The sequence below is a fragment of the Formica exsecta genome, unplaced genomic scaffold (assembly GCF_003651465.1).
Source record: "Formica exsecta isolate Colony F162 unplaced genomic scaffold, ASM365146v1 scaffold318, whole genome shotgun sequence".
NCBI classification, from domain to species: domain Eukaryota; kingdom Metazoa; phylum Arthropoda; class Insecta; order Hymenoptera; family Formicidae; genus Formica; species Formica exsecta.
The window spans coordinates 626,884-648,385 of NW_021850434.1; the positions used below are offsets into that span (position 1 = coordinate 626,884).

Consider the following 21,502-nt stretch of genomic DNA (forward strand, 5'->3'; position numbering starts at 1 on the left):
TATATATTTTGCATGCAAAATAACATAAGATGACAAATCGATTAGATGCGGTATATCTGACTATTCTTGAAATAGAAGGATGAAATTTGCACAAAAGTATTTTTGTATTTTAGGTCAATCTGAAATTAACTGTCACTTGTAGAGAAAATGTCGATATTAATAATTTCGATATTTCAGATAATTGATATAAGCTTTTCGCGCTTGAATTAATCGTCAAAGTCAAGAGATAAAATGTAAAAAATTTTTTATCATTTATACCAATTTTCTCAAATTAATTTTATTCCGACAGGATTTTAATTTGAGACATTTTATATAAGTCTCGCAGAGCACGCAATTTTTCCGGTTTTTTAACAAGCATTAAGCCGCGACGTTTTGATATGGCTCGATCGCTCTCTCGGTCCTATCATTTGCCGACGTTTATTTTTCATTCTGTTGCGTGCTTTATTGCGTGCATCTAGCAACGACGTATAGTTTAGATAAAATGTCGGAACGCAACATCGCGTCAGCGTAAAAAGGCAACGAACTGTTTTCAAGCATGAACGTGCAGTGAAAATACATTACCTTTTCCCGCACGCGATGAGGAATCGTTCCTGTGGAATTCTGGGAAAACAACAACTGTATTATTGTTCCAGAGAAAGAGAGAAACGGTACTATTGACACTCTGTTAAATATAGAATCTTTATATCGATTCGCTTAAGCGTAATTTACTTCCGCCTTTTGTTCTACTTATATATATATATATAATGTCTATAAATTATTCCACATCATGTATTGAGATTATCACAATGTTTCCTCCTTTAATTTGGCTACTCATTCTATCCAGAAATTGAAGTAACGTTTCTTGAAATTATGTTTTGCTATTAACATTTTTAAGAATCTATATCAGTATTTTTTATTCTATAAAAAATGATACTAAAGCGTATATATAATAATTGATACGAAATTAAAAACTAAATTTTACCGAGTAACACGAAATCAATGATTTTATAATTATTATAATATCCAAAAATATAATCACTGATAAATTCGTAATCTAATCTCCCGTAATTAAATTCGCACATTACTCGATAAAATTTAACTTTCGATATTATATTCTGCATGCCGCGAAATTATTTGCGTTACTGCGGTCGATCCACAGAACGTATCGTATCTGACCCCGCGTTATTTCCGCTGTGCCCAGTGTTTCTAATGCGTGCGGGGGATGGGGGGGTAGGGGAGGGGGTCATTTTGATGGAGAGAAATATTCGATGCCACGTATACGAGCCATAAAACGTTGGGAGAACGGGAGGGTCCGTCCGTGGAATGGCGTTAGGGACGAGGCCGAACGGGAAGAATGTTCATTGACGTTAGAGCCCCTGTGTCCTGGCAAGGAAGCGTTTTACTTGGCTCCGAACTGGAATCACCCGTAGGACGACGATATGCCTTCTGAAGGTACGAGACATTGCCCTTTTTCCCTGCGAACAGACGATTCCCGAGTTACTTAATATATAGTTTCGGCGGATGGTTTAAATTAGCTTTAATTTGTTCGTCATTCATATACATATATATTTTATACGACCGATAATTATAAATAGCGTCGCGATAAACGCGTGTATAAACGACTTGCTTTTTTTCAATTTCCTGACTGTGAAAGAAATGACAATTTAACGTTAGCATATAATATTATATATTATACAAAGTTGCTTGAATTTTGTGGATCGTAATCGCGCAGATTTTATGGTAACTTTCGCGAGTAATTATGTATTCAGCGGGCATAAAACAGCGCCTTAATAGAGTATGTTGTTACTCCGCTAACAATACCCTGCGAGCATGCCTATAAATCTTAGGGGAACAACATGACTAAGTGGCTAGGTACATAAGTCTGCTTCTCGTAAGATAAACTGTAACTTCGTACTATGCATTTCACATGCTTTACTCTCGCGTCAGCGCATTTTGATTAACTTGATAATAAGATTACTCTACAGGGTTTTGCTCTTTCTCTCTTATTTATCTTATAGAGTATTATATGTATTAATAAAATAATTTATACAGTGTATTTCGAGGATGTTTACAGTTACTGACTCTACGATCAATAAGCAATTATTGTGAATCATGATTATATTTTTTCAGTTTCGATTGAAATTATCATCTCGCTGTGAACACGATGTTAATTAACGCGAAAAGAGCCAGATTTAATTTTCTACTTGGCGTAATTAGTTTCGAGCTTATAAAGTATATTCCTGTACATCAGTCTCGTTACCTTACGTAATTAAGAGCGCCGAAGTTTGCTTCCGGGCTTGTCCGACAGTAGCCGGACAAAGTTTCTTGTGCAAAACATGTTATAAGTATCGTCGAAAATTATGAAATGTATAATATATAGTATGTCTATAATATTTTTACATAACAATTTTTAAGATAATCTTAAAGCTATATTAGCTTTGCAATAATATTAATATATCTGGGCAGAAAATTTTAAGAAACAATTCTCAGCAAATATATCCCAGACTACATTTTATTGTTAGATTATATTCGGCGACTAATAACCGAGCTAAGGGTTAGATCGAAATAAAAGTCATAACTTCCCGACGCGTGCTCGCGCGATCGTCTTTCGGGAAGGAATAAAGAGAGAGACTTTTATATATAGGATCTGAAAGTTGTTGTCGTTGAGGATCACGCGCACTCACCGACTCTTTTCAGCGGAATATTTTTGCATCGCGCGGTCGAGAGCAATCCTCTCTTCTTCTCGCGCGAAGGACAGGTAGAGGAGGCAGCGGCGTTGAGGCGATCTGTCTTTCAAGGACCGATTCTTTCAGGCTGCAAATCCCGTGGATTGTGTGCGTAAGAGGGCCCACCCTCTTTAGAATTCCCCGTCCGTAGAGGAGCGAGGAGTTCGTTGAAGACAAAGACGAGGGGGTCGGTGCTCGAGAGGGGTGAAAGGAACGAGGAAAAGGAGGTGCGGTTGAGCCTAGGGGGTGAGAAAGCGAGAGGGAGATAAGGAGATAAGGAAGATGGGAGAGAGCTCGCCGGATCTCAGCCTCCGGCTACGCCAAGGCAGCTCCGATTCCAGAGACTCCTTCTACATGGACTTCGCTCAGGTATGCGAAGGAAATGAGGATGCGGAGAAGACGCCGTGCGCGTCTTGTAGATTAAAAATCATCTGTCTTGAGTAACTGAAGGTAATTACTCGGAAAGATTTCGGACGAAGACGCGACGAGAATTACGAGGCTAGAGGTTCCGTGACTCGGAATCGCATCTCTACTTATGACAAATCATTACGATAAGAGCATAGTTACAATATATCTGCACGGATTGTTTCGTTTTAATATATAGTATTTTCTGAATCTACATAAAAAACGAGTACAAGTAATAAAATTTTTAAAATTGTCTTTTAGGTTCTTGACAATTAACGTAGAATGACAGGAGATAATTTCTGGGACACGAGTGTCGGAGTTCGATAAATTTCTATTAAAATATTCTCGGGAGATATTCTCAGCGTGTATTTGACCCCTTATAAAATCGGATTAAATCGCAGCGATGTGTCAATAACTGAAATATCACACCAATAATGTCACATGCCCCGAATCACAAATTCAATATCCTCGGAAGTAGGACGACTGCAAAATTGATTGTTCTGATAAAAGCGATTAAATCATTTATCCTGTCCAATTCCAGACATATGAACTTATTAAGTATTTATTCCTATCTCATGCGGTGTCACGTAGTCGACAAATGTAGCGCATTTTTTATTGCCATCAAAGAGTTTACCAATAATTGTAGATGTCGGGAAAGACAGATGTAACAACTTCGGACAAACGTAAAAACTACATTTAACGAAATCTTTTCTTTCGCTTTTAGCATTTGCCTGTGTATACTATTGTTATAAATATAATATAAAAATATTTTGAATGCACACAATATATACAAAATTTCTTACATGAAAAATATTATAAAAATAATTTTTCGTTGAAAAAATGAGATTATGCTTTAAAATTATAATTTGAAATCAGCATACCAACTACAATAACGCAATAACATCCCGCAGGGTATCGATTCCGATATCGAGGAAGTGACGCGACCAGGCGACAATAATTCCGATCCCATGCTGGAAAATCATCTGGAGGAGAACGGGAATGATCTGCCACCGATTGAGGACATCACGACGATCCCCGAAGAAGCCTCCGAAGAGTTAAGAGAGGAGGAGGAGGCAGCCGCATTGGAGGCTGCGCTTCGAACGCCAGACGGCGGCGCGATTAGCACGGAAATCAGGAAACCGTCGGCTGCGACGCTCACGCAGGAGTGAGTACAGAAATTGCCTTTCGTATAAACCCATAATTCTCCACTCGAGAACTTACCTCGTACAGTTCTCCTCGTTCCTAATTTTCGCGATCGTTAAAGATCTGCGCGCGACACTCTCGCGGGCCACTTGAGGGGATTCCGGGCGGAAAGCCGGAGTAGGAGTAGGCAAAAGTGAATGAACAGAAAAACCGTAAATAAACGGCTTCGTAAGGGAATAATTTCGTTTCGTTTTTGAAGCGGGATTTCAATCTCGAATCTTTAGGCAGTTGATTGATTTAAATGTAATTGATACAAAAAGAAAAATAATTAAAATTTTCTCTCTCGAGACGCGCTACAGAAATAAAACTACAAGGAAACGAGCAGTCGTCGTCGATTCGACCGTTTTGTATCGATTGTATGCCGCTTTGTATGCACCACCGCAACATAAATTACAGCCTCCCCTAAAGAGCTCGCGTTTCTCCACGTCTTCTTCATTGGAGTGACCAACGCCAGCGCTCCCAACGGGCAGCATTAATCACCGTCTGCGATTAACGCGCATTTCCCTCGGTTCCCAGCATACGACCCTGCACTTTGTACACCACCAGCAATTAAACCTGATCGTGAAAAACGCTTTAGCGATTTCGCAGCGACACGCCGATTTCTCTTGCACCATCAATTCCACATCCGTTTTTGATGGGAATTCTTTTTATGTGAATGTAAAAACTGTCTTGTCGCATTTGTCAACGATTATTGACAATGATTGCGATTAAATAAATGTGATTTATACATATATATAATTTATATAAAACTATAACCATAAAGAAAAAAAATTCGAAACTTGCACATTGCTTCCTCATCATTTTACTTTGTTCACAAAGATTAAGCTTCTTAAAGCAAGCGGGTTTTTCAATTTTGGCTTCCTCATAAAGGAAGATATCTCAAAATTTGCGAAAATTACAGCGTGTACAAACATTTCTCAAAAAATTCAAAATTTTATGAAAAAATGAATTTTTTCCCTCACTAAATTCAATACCAACCATCCTTTAATAATACTCTACCTATGTAAAAAAATTTAATTCGATATCTAAAAATTTGCGAAAGTTACAACGTGTACAGACATTTGTCAAAAAATTCAAAATTTTATAAAAAATGAACCCTTTCATCGATCCTCATCAAATTCAATACCAACCATCCTTTAATAATACTCTATTTATGTAAACAAATTTAACCCGATATCCCAAAATTTGCGAAAGTTACAACGTGGTCAGACATTTCTCAAAAATTCAAAATTTTATAAAAAATAAACCCTTTCACCGATTCTCACCAAATTCAATACCAACCATCCTTTAATAATAATCTATTCATGTAAACAAATTTAACCCGATATCCCAAAATTTGCGAAAGTTACAACGTGGTCAGACATTTCTCAAAAATTCAAAATTTTATAAAAAATAAACCCTTTCACCGATTCTCACCAAATTCAATACCAACCATCCTTTAATAATAATCTATCCATGTAAAAAAATTTAACCCGATATCTCAAAAATTTAACTCGATATCTAAAAATTTGCGAAAGTTACAACGTGTACAGACATTTCTCAAAAAATTTCATAAAAAATGAACCCTTTTACCGATCTTCGCCAAATTCAATACTAACCATTCTTTAATAATACTCTATTTAAGTAAAAAAATTTAACCCGATATCTCAAAAATTGAAAAAGTTAGAGGTTGTACAATACATTCCGTACATACATACATACATACATACATACATACAAACATTTAAAAAAAATATAATTTTTCGATGTTTTGGAACATTCTAAACATATTGGCACAAGAAACTCGAAAATAAATTTTGTCACGAAAACAAAGCTTCCTCTATGAGGAAGCAAAATATTTATACACTGAAAACAATATAATATAATATTATATATATATTATATTTTGTATATATGTAAACTTGTTATTGTGTAAGTGGAAGGAAGTGCTCGGCTTCCTTCATATTTCATGCAATAATGCGGCAATCTTTGTTCGCGCAATCTATTGTCATTATTCATATCGCAATGTCTCAAACGGAGCGATTTATCAGCCTGAATACCACGTCTCTCTCGAATTCCAGGGTGCGTCTGGTTTGCGAGCAAATCCGGTCCATCCGCGGAACTCGATTACTTCCGCCGGATATCGAACGTGAATTCACGTCCACGCGACGGCCGTCGGCGTCAGAGTTAATATTGACCTGTCATTCGGTTATGGCTTACGCTCAGTCTCCGCTCCATGTCTTCCCTCTCGCTTCCGGTTCGACCTTTCGCAGGCTTTCTAACCCTCTCCCGCCAAGTCTCCTTCGTGCCACCACCCTCCGAATCCTCCTCTCCAATCTATCAGGAAAGCAGCTTATTCCGTCGATTTACATGCAGATTCGATCAACCTAAACACATACTCGACATGTCGCATTTTGATACGAGAAAACTTTTAGCAAACAAGATGTTTTACCGAAAACAAATTTTAAAAAGTATAATAATGCCTGTTATATACAGGATGTTTCTTTTAACTGCAACACTTAAAATATCTCCGCTATTTTTAGAGATATTTATATAGAGTTATATATATATATAACAGCAAAATAAAGAAAAATTTTTTCTTGCGCTATCAATTCGCAGAGATAGGTTGCATAAAAGTTATTATAAAACTTAAAAACTATAAAAATGTTTTATTTTTAACATGATACATCTGCAAAATATTTCATACATGTCTAACATGTTTTATTCCGGAATAAAATGTTTTCCGGTACCAGAAGAAGCATAGCTTGACAAAAAGAAATTTATATCATATACTCCTTCGACGGAAAAACCTTTTTCTCTCTTTCTCTCTCCTTCTATCTCTTTTTTTTTCCTATCTATATCGTCGAATTTGTCGTCTTGATGGGAAAATGGTAGACATGGGATTGGTCGGGGAAGTGCCGTCAAATATTTTCCAGTAAATGTACGAGGGCCGCGCCGATCTCAGAAGGCAGACGGAATAAGAGTCGAAGCGTGTGAATATTGAAGTACAACACTTGTATACGGATCTCCGATACGATATTAACTATGCGCTCTTTTTAGAACCTTTTTTAGGATTTTTTTTTTTTTCAAACGTCTTAAAATATAAGAAGAATATTGCTAATTGTTTTTAGAAGTTGTCTAATTTTTTATTTGACCGTTTCCAAAATAAAATTGCACTTGAAAAAATTTTTTGTTTGTTTCTTTCGTCATATTTTTTCACACAAAATCATCGTCTTCATGATTGTACTTTATCAACTCACCCTAGTATATATTATCTCTGATATATTCGTAAATATAGTTCGAATCTATCGTGCGTTGCGTGTTTTCTCTCGGAATTCTCCCGTTGAGATCTCCGATACGATATTAACTATGCGCTCTTTTTAGAACCTTTTTTAGGATTTTTTTTTCAAACGTCTTATAAAATATAAGAAGAATATTGCTAATTGTTTTTAGAAGTTGTCTAATTTTTTATTTGACCGTTTCCAAAATAAAATTGCACTTGAAAAAATTTTTTGTTTGTTTCTTTCGTCATATTTTTTCACACAAAATCATCGTCTTCATGATTGTACTTTATCAACTCACCCTAGTATATATTATCTCTGATATATTCGTAAATATAGTTCGAATCTATCGTGCGTTGCGTGTTTTCTCTCGGAATTCTCCCGTTGATCTTTGTTTTCCCTGTAAACACTTTCCCTTTCGATTATTTTCCGAATTCACGGCACGTAACCGAGCTGAAGCGCTGGCGATGTAAAGGCATGTTACGTTGCTGCAAATTTGATACACCGCTAACGAGCTCGCTATCAAACGGTCGCATATCCAGGAAGGGATAGAGAGGGAGAACGATACGCGAAGAGAAGGATCGATATATATGACGGTATGTCAGAGAGCCGGTCTGCCCCGGTTAGGGCCTCAGTTTGTGATGCGGGGTCCGTGAGTGCCGTGTCACGAGCCGGAGGGCCGTGATTGTGTCATCCGTTGGTGAGGGCCGTTCATGAGGTCCAACGTTCCGTCGAGACGATCAAGGAAAGCGCGAGTCAAGGTCACGGGTATGCTCATCAAGGAAACGTCCCTCAGGTACCGTTATTTCGCTGCGCTGCGCTTGATATCGGTTGCATTTAAACATATGTATAGAGGCGTTTCTTCGAGCTTTTACATAATGTACATAATTTAGCGCGATTTAATTACATATTGATAAATTATTTCAAAATAAAGATTATAAATGTCAATTACATATTTTTATTTTATATTGAAAGAGAGATACGGAGAGCGAGTGTCAAAAATTTGCTGCCGCGTGTGAGTGGAATAAATCGAAATAAAAAAAGAGAAGTGATGTGTTGAAAAATGTACGAGTGATAGGAGATGGCGATAGGGCGACGAAATGACAAGCGATATTCTTCACTGACAGACATCTCGGAAGCGTAATTCCCGTCATAATATGCGGAAAGTGATGGAAAAGAGAAAGACCAGCGAGCTGGAATTTCTCAAGTACAAAGTTCAAAGGGACTGCGCGGGACTGCTTGGGGTCCCCAAGTTTCTGAATAAGAGATGTACTTTGACAATGGTTGCGTGGCAATTGAATTCAAATGAAATGCCGCCGACGCCTTTGCAGAGTACGAGAAATATTCCTCGGAAAATCGCATCGCGAGGTGACAAATTATATAGACGACAGCGTGCGAAAAATTACGAAAAAAATTGCGAAAAACCGCCTTCGTGAAAATATTCACGAGGTACGTCTATTCGATAAATCTGCAAATATGAAGATGAGAAAATTTAAGCAAATAACACTTTTAAAGAAAATTTTTGTAAGAATAATGAATATATTACGATCGATATACTTTGTTTTCTTCTGGTTCTATTCCTGCAAAGAAAAACCAGTTGACAATTAAGAATAAAGTTGATAACGTTCGTACAATAAAACCGATCAATACATGCGCCAAACTTTATCGGTCTTTTTAAGTAAATTAAAACTGCAAAGAAACCAGGTCAGAGCATCGTGCCAAAGTTTGGTGACAAGAATTTTAATAATATAATAGATCCAGTGGAGAAAAAAAAGTTGCAAAAAAAAGGGAGAAGGTACGAAGAGGCGCGCTGAGGATTGTGAGGGACGTCGATGGGTGGAAGAGCAGAAGGTCTCTACGGTATCTCAAAGGGTGGGGAATGCGACGGATCCTCAAGCCACGTATACCATCGCCCTTCGCAACGAGGGATGGCACTCGACCACTGAATCAACCTCTCAGTGCCCTCTCTCGTCCTTTCCGCGCGTCCTCCCCTCGGCCAACGACACCCTCTCTCGCTCCAACGCTTCACAACGCTACGTGATTATTTCAAAAAGCTCGAAGGCACAAGATGAGCTTCCACCCTTCTATCGCCGCCTTCATATCGCGATGCTCCTGTAAAACATTTTTACACCGCCTCCGTGCGCTTCGTGAAAAGGGGTTCACTTTCTTCACCCTTTTCGAATCCCAATATCGTAGGGGTAGGTCGTCGCACGCCCGATCGTTTATCTCCTTAAATATGCGGAACAACCTTGGTGACATGTCAAAGATATCAAAGTGCGCAATTTTTACAATGACAACTGCGGCAATAAAGAATCGAAGCGATTCACAGGAGCCTCTTCTAAAATTGCCTTCATTAAAATTTGTCGTAATTTATGATTGTGTTAGAATAGTACTGCCAGGAATTTTTGAAATAGGGAATATAATTTAATAAGAACGTAAGAATAAATAGATAATAAATATAAGATTTTTTGTTGGCAATGTACAATCGATTCGAGCAATTGTGATAATGTATCTTTATTTTAATACGAAAATAAAATTTTCTGAAATATGAAATATATATTATTGAATATTAAGTTTTTCATGACAATTAAATTGATGCAATTAACATTACCTTTGAACAAATTCTTAAATATTTAGACAAATTTTTGTAAATTTATAAAGTGAAAAATCGTCGTGCGTGCAAAGAGCGAGAAATGGACGTTTTATCACGTGTCAAGTTAAATAGATCGGCTACGACTATTATTAAATAAACGACCCGTGTTAGAAAGTCAACGCTACGTCATCTAATGACACTCACAAAGCCATCAGCACTAGTCAGTCTCTTCCTGCAGCCAGTGTCAATGTAATGTGTCAAACATTATGGCACTACGTTGACCTTAAATCAGGCGATCGTAAGTTCATATAAAAATCATGTATTATCAAAGTGCGTGGGTAATCATAAAATCATTTTCTTTTTATGTGTCGATATTTTAAATAAATTTGCAATATTAATTAGTAATAACACTAAATTAATTAATTGATGGCCGATGTAATTGACTATATAAAAAGGAACAAAATGTGTATGTGTGTATGGTTTAATAAACGCAATAATGAAATTAAAATCGTAATAAGTGAATTATCCTAGTCGCACGTGACGAAAGGCATTACTATTAAAAAATAATAAAGCAATTTACGGAGCTCTTAACGGACTTCAGTAATTAATTAAAATCGTTAATGGCAGTTGATGGGAAGATCGTAGTTGCTCACAATTCCCACGTGGCGTCATGTACAATACTAAAGGTAAAAAAGAATATATATCAATGACATGTATATGTCACGCCTGAAAGGCAAATTGATTTTTTATTTAAATATTGAAGTATAGCTGCTGTGTATGGAAAACAAAATACTATTAAAATTGTTTCTAATAACATAACTTTTGAGGAGAACTGGTACTTTTATTTATCAATTAATAAACCGAGACTCCTTGATCCTTTCTTTCAGACAGTTCTTTCACTGTGTACTTTCTTCGCGCTATCATAGACAATCATTTGGCGAAAGGTAGAGTATTTCTGTGTCAACGAAAGAAATATATGGAATACGAATGCGAGTTCGCAAGATATACCATTATAATTTTAAAAGAAGTTAGACGAAGAAGATAAAATAACTGATATATTCTACACAGCTGGCCAGGATTGCCGGTCGCGCTACCATCACCAGCCTCGCCATCCGCGGTAATCGTCTCGCCGGAAACGCTGTCTAGACACAGTAGCAGCTCACCTTCTCGCGTTCACCGACCACCCCAGTTCGCGTTGGCCCTGCCATGTTCCTCGCAACCGATTCCGGCGGTCTGCTATCCGGCGCCGACCTTTCTCGAGGTCACCGACGAGCGGAAGTGGAAGAACCTTGGATGGTGAGTAGTGGATCAATGCGTTTCGCCATTCCATCCAGGTCGATGTACTCTCTTCTGATCGGTACGGACGTTTTCCTAACATTCCATCTCGCAATTGCGACTGATTTCCCCAGCAATTGAATATTAAATATAATTATTAATTGCTGCTTTCATTATATTAGGAGAACTATTTATACAATCTTTATAAGCCATCTTACCCATCAGTAACGCAATTAGTTGTTATCAATGTTAATTAGATTATTTAATTTAAACATATTCGCGGTTTGCAATTAATATATTATGCTTGGCTTCGTTAACATATAATTTCGCAAAGCAACAGAGCATTTTTTAAATTGTTTGTTCACAGAATTGTTTAAATTTGACAAAGAATTATTATTAATGACAGACTGTTACATAATGAAATTCTGTGAACAAATTTGCTGGAAATTTGCAGAGGAAAATGAACATTTTACTTTATGTTGGACGTTTTGCGAAGATTCGTAACTTCAATTCATTTACGACAGATATATATGAAGGGGAAATGCCGGTTGTCACGGAAATTTCACGTGATCTTCCAGGTTATCCTGACCGACGTCTACACCGCAATTACCGGTACTTTATGAATCAAACACACGCGTACAGGCGACCACGCGATTACTCGTAATTGAGCCAATTCTTACGGGGGTGGCTATATTTGCGGCCAATGGTACCTCCGCTGTAATGTTACACGATGATGGGCATCGAGCTAACGATCCATCATTCGCGCGCGCGACTGTCCTCAATCTCTCATTTTCGATAATTTCTGCAATAAAATATTTTGATTTAGGTCAGGGCCAAGAAAGAATCTCTCTCTATCCCCACGGAATCCTTGTATCAGAAAAAATCACTGCAAGTTTTCCAATATTCCAAATTGAAATGAATAGAACTAATTATTATGATAATGAAACTGTTTGGATTGTAAAGAAAATTATATCTATTCATCCGAGATGCAAAATTAAATTCTTTAATTTAAATTCGTCGATAAAAGCAATGCTTTTATAAACGAGAAAGAAGTTTATAAACGAGAGCGGATTGATAAAATTTCTCATCGGCACGTTTCAAATTGAGATGGAGTTCAATAAACGGCAAGGTGTTTAAGTAACTGAAGAGAAATGTGATTCCTCAAAGCACAGCCGGAGATGGATCTATTTCCTCGAACAAGGATTTAATCCGCGCGCGCGAGGCGAATCCGCGATTCATTCAGCTTCAATTTCCGTTTCTGCTGCAGCGACGCCCTGGCGACCACTTTGAGCGCGTTGTACGGGAAACTTCTGGTTGTGATGGGGATCGCCTTTCCCATGGCGGAAGTAATATCCACGTACATACCGCCGTCGTTCTATGAGGCTTTCTACCTCTATCTCTACTTTGGCAGCATGATTTTCCTGGTCTACATGTATGCTATGCTGTTCAGAGACAACAAGACAAAACCGAGTAAGTTTCAAAAACTTATTTTGTTTGCAATCCTCGTTCCAGTGTCTGATAAATTGATAAAATGATCCGAGAAAACTCGCAGAAAATAATTGATAAAATGCAAACGAACAATGAAAAGTATAAAGATGCATAAAAATAGATAAAGCCACTCGAGATCAGATGGCGCATTCTACATTTTAATCAATCTATATCCGCGATCACGCAATACAATATATCACCTCGATGACCTCGCTCCGTTCCTTGTCGAAATTCTTCTCGTGGCCGGCAGCGATCGCCAAAACAGGAGCGATCACTGGAGGCGGTGCCAATTTCGAACGAAACGGCGGCGATCGTTATCCCAACTTTAATCAATCGGAATTAATCGGCCCGTTGTAAATTGCAAATTTCGCGAAGCAGAGAAGCAGAAGGACGTATGCGATCTGGATTCGTCGAGATCGTCGAGCGGCGCCGGCGGTGACAGCGACACGCCTGAGAACGGATATCCGCACATGCATCCGGGACATCCGGTCCAACATTACGGCAGCTTCTACCTGCGAATGGGAGCTGTCGCGTTCGGCATCGGCTCGATGATCTATTCCGGATTGGAATTCGGCCAATATTTCGAGCTGGAACAGAACACCAAGTGTCACAACATCATGCTGGCTCTCACACCGGCCACGAGGATGGCCTTCATCTTCATTCAGATGTACTTCATATTCCTAAACAATGAGGTAAGCTGACGCCGAATGTAAATGATACGTAGATCTCTCGCAACCCGCGATCTCAATTTTAATGACAGATTCCCTGATCAATTTAAAATTGAATTTTCTTTAGCGAGAGTACCAAGAGCGACTATTACTTATCGTGTATAGTTTTTCAATTTTTGATCTTCAATTTTTAATCCCATATTTTTATGATTAAATCTTAAAATAATATTGTATTAAAACAAATTTAAAATTAAATTGGAATTATTATTATTAATATAAAAAGAATTTAGTGAAAAAATAATCTCTGTATATATATACATGTTATTCACATAGAAGATCTTTGTATTGATTCCTTGAGAATCGCTGCACGTGTTGTGTCGGAAAACTTTGATGTTGTAACTTGATGGAAAATCCACTGATGGAAATATCGAGCTAACACGGGCTTGTCGGTTACGCGGTTAATGAAACAGAAGGGTGAACAACCCTGAAAACAATAGCGGAACATGACTATCCGAGCACTCTAGTGCTCCATTGACATGTAAAAAAATAACATGCTACCTGTTGTTAATATAGTTTTCATCGAATTAAATTGATTTATCTAATTGAATCTACAAATTATAAATAAATTACAAATAAAAAAAATTTTATCTGAAAGAAAAATATTTTCGCTGAAAAAATTGTACAATTTCGCAAAATTCCTTTTTGTTTTAGCTGTATTATAAATATATATGTTAATACCAACAAAGGAGCAAATTTGGTGAAAAAAATATGTTAAAATAAATGTATACGTATTACAATTCTATGTTTTCGATTTTGATAATAAAATAATATTATTTATAATAAAATAATATGATAATATGATCATATGTTGTAGCAAATGAAGGTTTATCGCCACCGCGTCGTAGCGCGTTTTGGATTAATGCACATGATTGGCACGAATCTGTCAGTCTGGCTGAACGTTCTCGTTCAGGAAACGAAACACGAGATCCTCACCTTTTATAATCCGGAGAACAATTCTCTCAGAATTTCTCATAGACTGGGTAAATGCATTATAGATTTTGCTATGATTGCACGATTCGATTCTGTTGTCTGACTTTCGAACTTTCAGGCTTAAAGGGTGGACTTCATCTCGGCGGTCACACTCATTCTCATCACGGAGAACACGTGCGACTCCCGCGCGGTCTTAAAGGACCCCATCACATGTTCGAATGCAGAAGAACGAATATAATGGGATCGTTGGTGCAAGATGCCAGCCCCTTCCTCTTTCCATGTACGATAGAATATAGCTTGATTTGCGCGGCCATTTTATACGTCATGTGGAAAAACATATCGAAAATCGGATTCACGCAGCCCACGACACCACCTGGTTCGCGTCATCACACACACGCCTACAGGTATAGTGACAAAATACACACTTACAGAACAACACGCCTACACAGGTGCAATAACAATACGCGTCTACGCAGGAGCACGCAAATGACACACAACCCAGTTTACAAACTAATTCTATTAACGCACGACTCACTGGAAAGTCGAGTGTGAATAATGTGTGTCTTACATGTAAAGCAACGCGTGATAAAATACACTAGAATATTGCGTGTTCCGTCACACAAAAATTCACGAATTAAACATTTTTAACGAATAAACGTTTGATTATTCACAGGAAATCGCCTCATCATTACAGCGTGGACTGCGCCCGCGCGCACAAGGGCCTCTTCGTGGGCATACTGATTCTGGTGCTGACCATAATCTCCCTAATTCTCTTCTTCGTCCTCATTTCGCGACCCGAGCTGGTCAGCCTCGCCGTGACCGAGGTGAACGTCTGCGAGCTGACGCTCTACGGGATGTCCACTATGGCGACGCTGATCGGGATGTTCCAGATGCGCAAGCTGCGCTACGACGGCGGCAGAAATCTCGAGCTCGACAACATTCTCCTGGTGGCCGCGCAGACCGGCATGTTTATCTATTCCACGTTTACCATCATCGGCGGTCACTTCACCCTGCAGAAGCACACAGTCCTCGTGCTGGTCACCGCCCTCGCCAGCGTCGTCCAGACCACCTGCCAAACCATCTTCATCCTGGATGCGTCCAGGCGCTCAGTGGCCACCGCCGAGCAGATACGCCGAAAGCCGGGCAGGGAGATCGTGACATTTCTGCTGGTGACGAATCTAGCTATGTGGGCGATCAACACTCTGGAAAAGTCCCGAGCGGAATCGCATCCTGTGCAGTTGCACTTCTACGGCCTGTGGGCATGGACGATCATCACCCACGTTTCGATGCCGCTGGCTATCTTTTACAGATTCCACAGCACTGTATGCCTGTGCGAGGTGTGGAAGCGGGCCTACAAGGTCAAGCCGACCTACATGTGACGTAAGAGATCCCGCGAGATCATATGGAAGACCGGGGCTGCACCGCAGCGGCCCAAGAGCCAACAGTCGAGGCTTCACGCCATCGCGGAGAACGATCCGGCATATTTCATATGATCGAGAGAAATATCGAATCGCTGCTGGCGTGAAAACCGTCTCGAAAAGAAAGAGTTCGTCGGGCGGTGCATCAAAGAGTAGCCAACATCGAGTTTTTTTAGATGAACAGAACCTTTCTAGACATTCGAGCACGATTGACGCGATGATACGTACACAAGTCATACGCGCGAAATTTGTATTCACTCTTCCCAGGGTATCTCAGAAAAGTTTTTACTAAACAGATTCGGAGACTTCTAATTATATTTGGATATTATATACGTAAATTGATTACTGCAAGAAGAATGCATCTCGGCAGAAAAGTACTCATAAAGAAAAACTGTCACGTAAACGGTATGTTATTTCGTCACTTATCGAAAGTCGGTGTCCCTAGCTAGCATTGTACAAAATATATTTCGTCAGTATATAAATATTAACTATAAAATTGATATAACGCCATCATCACTTCAAACCATCATCACTTTATGAAAAGGATCACCTGTTCATCGAATACACTCTCGCTAAAATAACATGCGAAAAGAAGAATTTTAGCAAACTTTAGAAGTAGATTGTCTCCGAAGATGCGTGTGTTGAGATCCCTTCGCCGATATAAGCCGATTTATTGGGATACAATATTATATACGGTCTTCTTGACTCTTTTAGAGATTTCAATGTTAATCCTCTTATTCGCCATTGATATCTGTAAATAGCCTTTTTACCACGTTGTGCGAAACCTATAGAAAATAGGGGAGATTTATCAACCGCACGAACATGCACTTAATAGAATCGCGAATTTCGCTGCGATTACGGGATATGACGCTTTCTCACAGCTTTTGCCCCACGCGATGATCCTACGGAGTAGAAGTGACAGCACGAGCTCACCATACATAAGATTCATTCGATGAACGCAATTTCTATCGGACAGCGCAGCGGACAAACGATCTCGCTGTTATCTGGTATCGATTTTACATCATGCGAATGAGATAAGAGATAAGAAAAAGAGATCGTTTATCTACTTCGTATAAAAGATTATCTAGAACAATCAATTGTACTTCTCAAATCGATCTAACAGCTTAAACTTACAAATCCCCTGAAATAAAACTCATTGATAAACGTTAAAATGATATCTTCTAAATTTGTTTCTCGTTTGGAGATAATCAAATATGTTTCCTCAATTTAATCGATCAATAGATATACGATGTAGAAAGTCCGCGAAGAAACATCAATAATCATGATTTTTATTATATGTACATTTAAATTAGCGCTCATTGATTTAATCGATCAATAGATACGATGTAGAAAGTCCGCGAAGAAACATCAATAATCATGATTTTTATTATATGTACATTTAAATTAGCGCTCATTCAGATGTCTAAAACGCACGATTCTTAGATGACAAAATGCACACGCGTTAGAAATAGAAAGGACTAGATTTTTCTTAGAAACAATCTGGTCGAAGCGGCTGGCGTAGGCCTTTCCTCGGCCTTTAAGGGAACAATGAATCTTCGATAAATCGTTCGATAAATTTTTCTATCTATTCCGAGTGACGAGTGAGAAGGACGTAAAGAATTTCCTCTCTCTCTCTCTCTCATAAGACTGAAACGAACGTTAAGAGAGCGGTCGAGATGGACCGAGCATAAATCCTGATCCACTTCGACCCGAGTCGTCTGGCTATAACACGTTCGTTCCGACGCTCGTAATTCATGGCATTCGAATACTCTCACGGATATCCGTCTTCCACGTAGTACAAACTGCAGTTTAAACAGCAATCGTCCATGCAGATGGTTGGGGAATTAAAATAGCGGCGGGAGATACAGAAATTACGAGTACAATAGAATAAGTGATAATATCGCAGTACACTGATATTATTCGCAGATATTTTCGTAACAAACAAAATTATCTTTCTAACTGACAAACAAATACCGTAATTAATTAGAAATATTCTAATAATGACAATGTAACACGCACATCTCTCGGTTCTTTATTTATCCGACTCGAAATCGATACTTGCACCGTGAATTTGCTATTTTAGAGCACTTCGTATGCCCTCCATGAATAATTCGAGACAAAAGAATTTCATATAGATATTAAATATTCTAAAAGAAAACACGCACACACAGAAATTTGAAAACTTTAGCCATTTTATACCTGAAAAGATGTACGCACAAGAGAAATATAATTTTGCACACATTATTACTATCGTAGAAATCAATTCGTAGAGACGAAAATAATTAGTACTGCTGTTACGATTATAGTACATGGATATTTTATTGTCGGCGTTGGATTTGTATTATCAAGAGAAACTAATTTTACATCGGGTTCAGGAAGGTGATCAGGATTCAAATCGATGGACGAATGTCTGTCGCAGATACTCGTGTAATTTTCAGGGCTAGATAGAGAGACAAAAGAAAATGAAGACGCGTTCGAAGTAGAAGATACAACAGTACAACGGTTGATCATATCATTAAGCCTTAAATCCGTCGAGAAGAGTGCTGTCCGAACTCTGATAAAAGAGAGATAAAGGGGATCAAAAGATCGATTACGATCAAAAGCGCGATCTCGAAACTAGAAGCGACCTACTCGAGTCTCTTTTGATGCTTAACTTACAGATGTGATGATGAGAGGATCACAGATGCGAACGAACAAATTGAGACGTGATCACGTACGGGTACGCGTGTGTGTATGTATGCAAGTGTATGTGTGTGGCCTTGTACATGAGACGAGAGAAAAAAAAAAAGATACGGAGAAAGGAGGGAAAGTCTAAGGAGATCGGAAATATGTACAAGCGTTTATAGGTAATACGTGTTTCGTGCTAGAAGCTTTGATATATCGATTATCGCCGTTGCGAATTATAGTTATCCGGTCGGTGCGCAGTCGATTTTTTGTAAGATATAGTTTCTCTAAGGCGGTTGTAAATAAATGGAGGAGAATATACAATAAAAGAGCGAAATTCTCTCGGTGTTTAGCGCTAGTTGTGTCGACATGTTTCTTCCTATAGCATATATATATATATATAATATATATATATACACATATTTATATATACAAGATATAAATATATTTATTATTACGTTGTTCTATTATAATATTTATTGTAATATCTGACATATATATATATAGAATTTACGCGCGACATGTTACGTTTATTGAAAGTCCCAAAGACTCATGCCGAGATCTCATGTTTCTTCTCTCTCCTTCACTTCTTTGCCTATGACTCCTAAATAGAGCAGCTAGAATATCACGAAACAAGTGATAGGTACAAGACAAATATTGAAACAACAAAACAAAACTTTAAAGAATATTAAATGATTGTTTAGATTTAACTGTTGGAGAGTTGGAAATATGTACAAGCGTTTATAGGTAATACGTGTTTCGTGCTAGAAGCTTTGATATATCGATTATCGCCGTTGCGAATTATAGTTATCCGGTCGGTGCGCAGTCGATTTTTTGTAAGATATAGTTTCTCTAAGGCGGTTGTAAATAAATGGAGGAGAATATACAATAAAAGAGCGAAATTCTCTCGGTGTTTAGCGCTAGTTGTGTCGACATGTTTCTTCCTATAGCATATATATATATATATAATATATATATATACACATATTTATATATACAAGATATAAATATATTTATTATTACGTTGTTCTATTATAATATTTATTGTAATATCTGACATATATATATATAGAATTTACGCGCGACATGTTACGTTTATTGAAAGTCCCAAAGACTCATGCCGAGATCTCATGTTTCTTCTCTCTCCTTCACTTCTTTGCCTATGACTCCTAAATAGAGCAGCTAGAATATCACGAAACAAGTGATAGGTACAAGACGAATATTTAAATAACAAAACAAAACTTTAAAGAATATTAAATGATTGTTTAGATTTAACTGTTGGAGAGTTTAATTATTTAAATACCAATTTACATTTCACTTCCAATGTCGCAAGAGTAAATCTCTTGCTGGAAATTCGTCCTATTCTTCCGGATAGATTTCTCTCGTGCACATCGTTGACGCATTTACGGATCTCGGTATAAGTCTTCTCCGTAAAAAGACGAAAATCAGGGCGAAATTACGAAAGAACGCAATTCGCATTCGCGAGTGATATAAGAGGAAAACGAGTAGAGGAAAGGGATTCTCTCTTTACTATATCACATTTCTAAACTGTACTTTTTCTATGTCCGCATAATCTAGTTCCTACGCAATGTTTGTACTCTTATACCCTTTGTACTATTTGTACCTTACGAATTGCAATACACTCGTCCGCAATAAACGAAACGCTTCTTTTTATTATTGCGCACGATTACATCCCCGTCATCGTAATATTAATTTTTGTTATTAGAGAATAAAAACAATTCAACAAATCAAATTAATAAACCACATTTCTATTATGTTTGCTGAATAATGGATGAAAGTAAGTTCGCCGAGATGAAGTTTCAATCATAGACATCTAAAATCAAACTTTCTACATAATGTAAAGTTTGCCTCGTACTGTGATAAGCAATCAATGCAACGGGACGACGGCGAATAATTCAGATAGCGAGGAATCGTGGCCGAGCGATCAAGCCGACCTAAATACTTGCGATTTTAGAATCGATTCCGCGACTATATGTTCGCGATCTCTTGATCTCGAGGTAGGCCTTCCTCGGGTCCAAGGTCATCCGGTAACCGACCCTCAAATTGAATCTAATGGAAAACGAGATCCGCATCGCGACTTTCACTTTGCGGAATCAATGCGTTTCACGCGAATTCAAGAAGGTATTATCAATTTACTTGATAAGCCTGACGATAAATTATAATTATGTAGTAATTTTATTACATCTGTTACAATTCCAGCATTTATACTTTTAATTTTGCTATTTAACGTTAAAAATATATTAGAAATTATTTTACATATATTGACATTTTTATACATGTGCTTTTTTAAATGAATATCTTAATATTTGATAAATCGCGTTTTCGCGAAATTAATAATAATGAAACGCTAATTTTAATTACATTGTTAATAATAAAATGTAGTTTGAGTAGCATATTGCGTGATTGTTTATGTATTCTATCGTAATAATTGTCGGCATAATGAAAATTGACAAAATTAATTTCATGTTGTTATATTTATAAAAATAGTGACACACGTGGAGAGGATAATTGCGAGTATTTCATATTGAACATGCTGCTGATGTAACAGGAACGCTCCCCTGAGTGCTCTTGAGACATAATTAATTAAATTGTCAAATGGAGTACGTGCCCTTAATTATTCCATCGCCGAGTGTAAACTCGATCGATTAAAAGTACTTTACTTAATTCGCAAAAATATAAATATCACCTAATGCCAATTATCGTCTCGTTAATTTGTAATTAAAATTGACATTATTGAAATTGTTTTCAAATATACGGCATCTCTTTAACTCGATTAAAGAACACTTTGCAGCACACAATACCTAAATTCTCG

The 21,502-nt window shown here is 37.8% G+C and overlaps 1 protein-coding gene and 1 long non-coding RNA gene across 5 annotated transcripts in view; both read left to right on the top strand.

Moving 5' to 3' along the window:
* LOC115238020 (proton channel OtopLc-like) overlaps window positions 1–16,989 on the top strand; it is a 17,962-nt gene extending 973 nt beyond the window's left edge. The window contains exons 2-10 of one of the 4 annotated variants that reach the window (XM_029811507.1): window positions 1,214–1,431; window positions 2,793–3,074; window positions 4,022–4,275; window positions 11,235–11,462; window positions 12,709–12,911; window positions 13,308–13,621; window positions 14,472–14,637; window positions 14,706–14,991; window positions 15,261–16,989. In XM_029811507.1, the coding sequence (XP_029667367.1) occupies window positions 2,988–3,074; window positions 4,022–4,275; window positions 11,235–11,462; window positions 12,709–12,911; window positions 13,308–13,621; window positions 14,472–14,637; window positions 14,706–14,991; window positions 15,261–15,966 (2,244 nt within the window). In that variant the 5' untranslated portion in view covers window positions 1,214–1,431; window positions 2,793–2,987 and the 3' untranslated portion in view covers window positions 15,967–16,989. Of the gene's footprint in view, window positions 1–1,213; window positions 1,432–2,792; window positions 3,075–4,021; window positions 4,276–8,152; window positions 8,370–11,053; window positions 11,111–11,234; window positions 11,463–12,708; window positions 12,912–13,307; window positions 13,622–14,471; window positions 14,638–14,705; window positions 14,992–15,260 lie in introns of those variants that run through there. The other 3 variants (XM_029811508.1, XM_029811509.1, XM_029811510.1) reach the window with 3 other exon arrangements.
* A 343-nt stretch (window positions 16,990–17,332) lies between these two features.
* On the top strand, window positions 17,333–20,326 carry LOC115238025. The gene is made up of 2 exons (XR_003884421.1): window positions 17,333–18,851; window positions 19,417–20,326. It is a non-coding gene; the product is annotated as an uncharacterized LOC115238025 (long non-coding RNA).
* The last annotated feature ends 1,176 nt before the right edge of the window (window positions 20,327–21,502 follow it).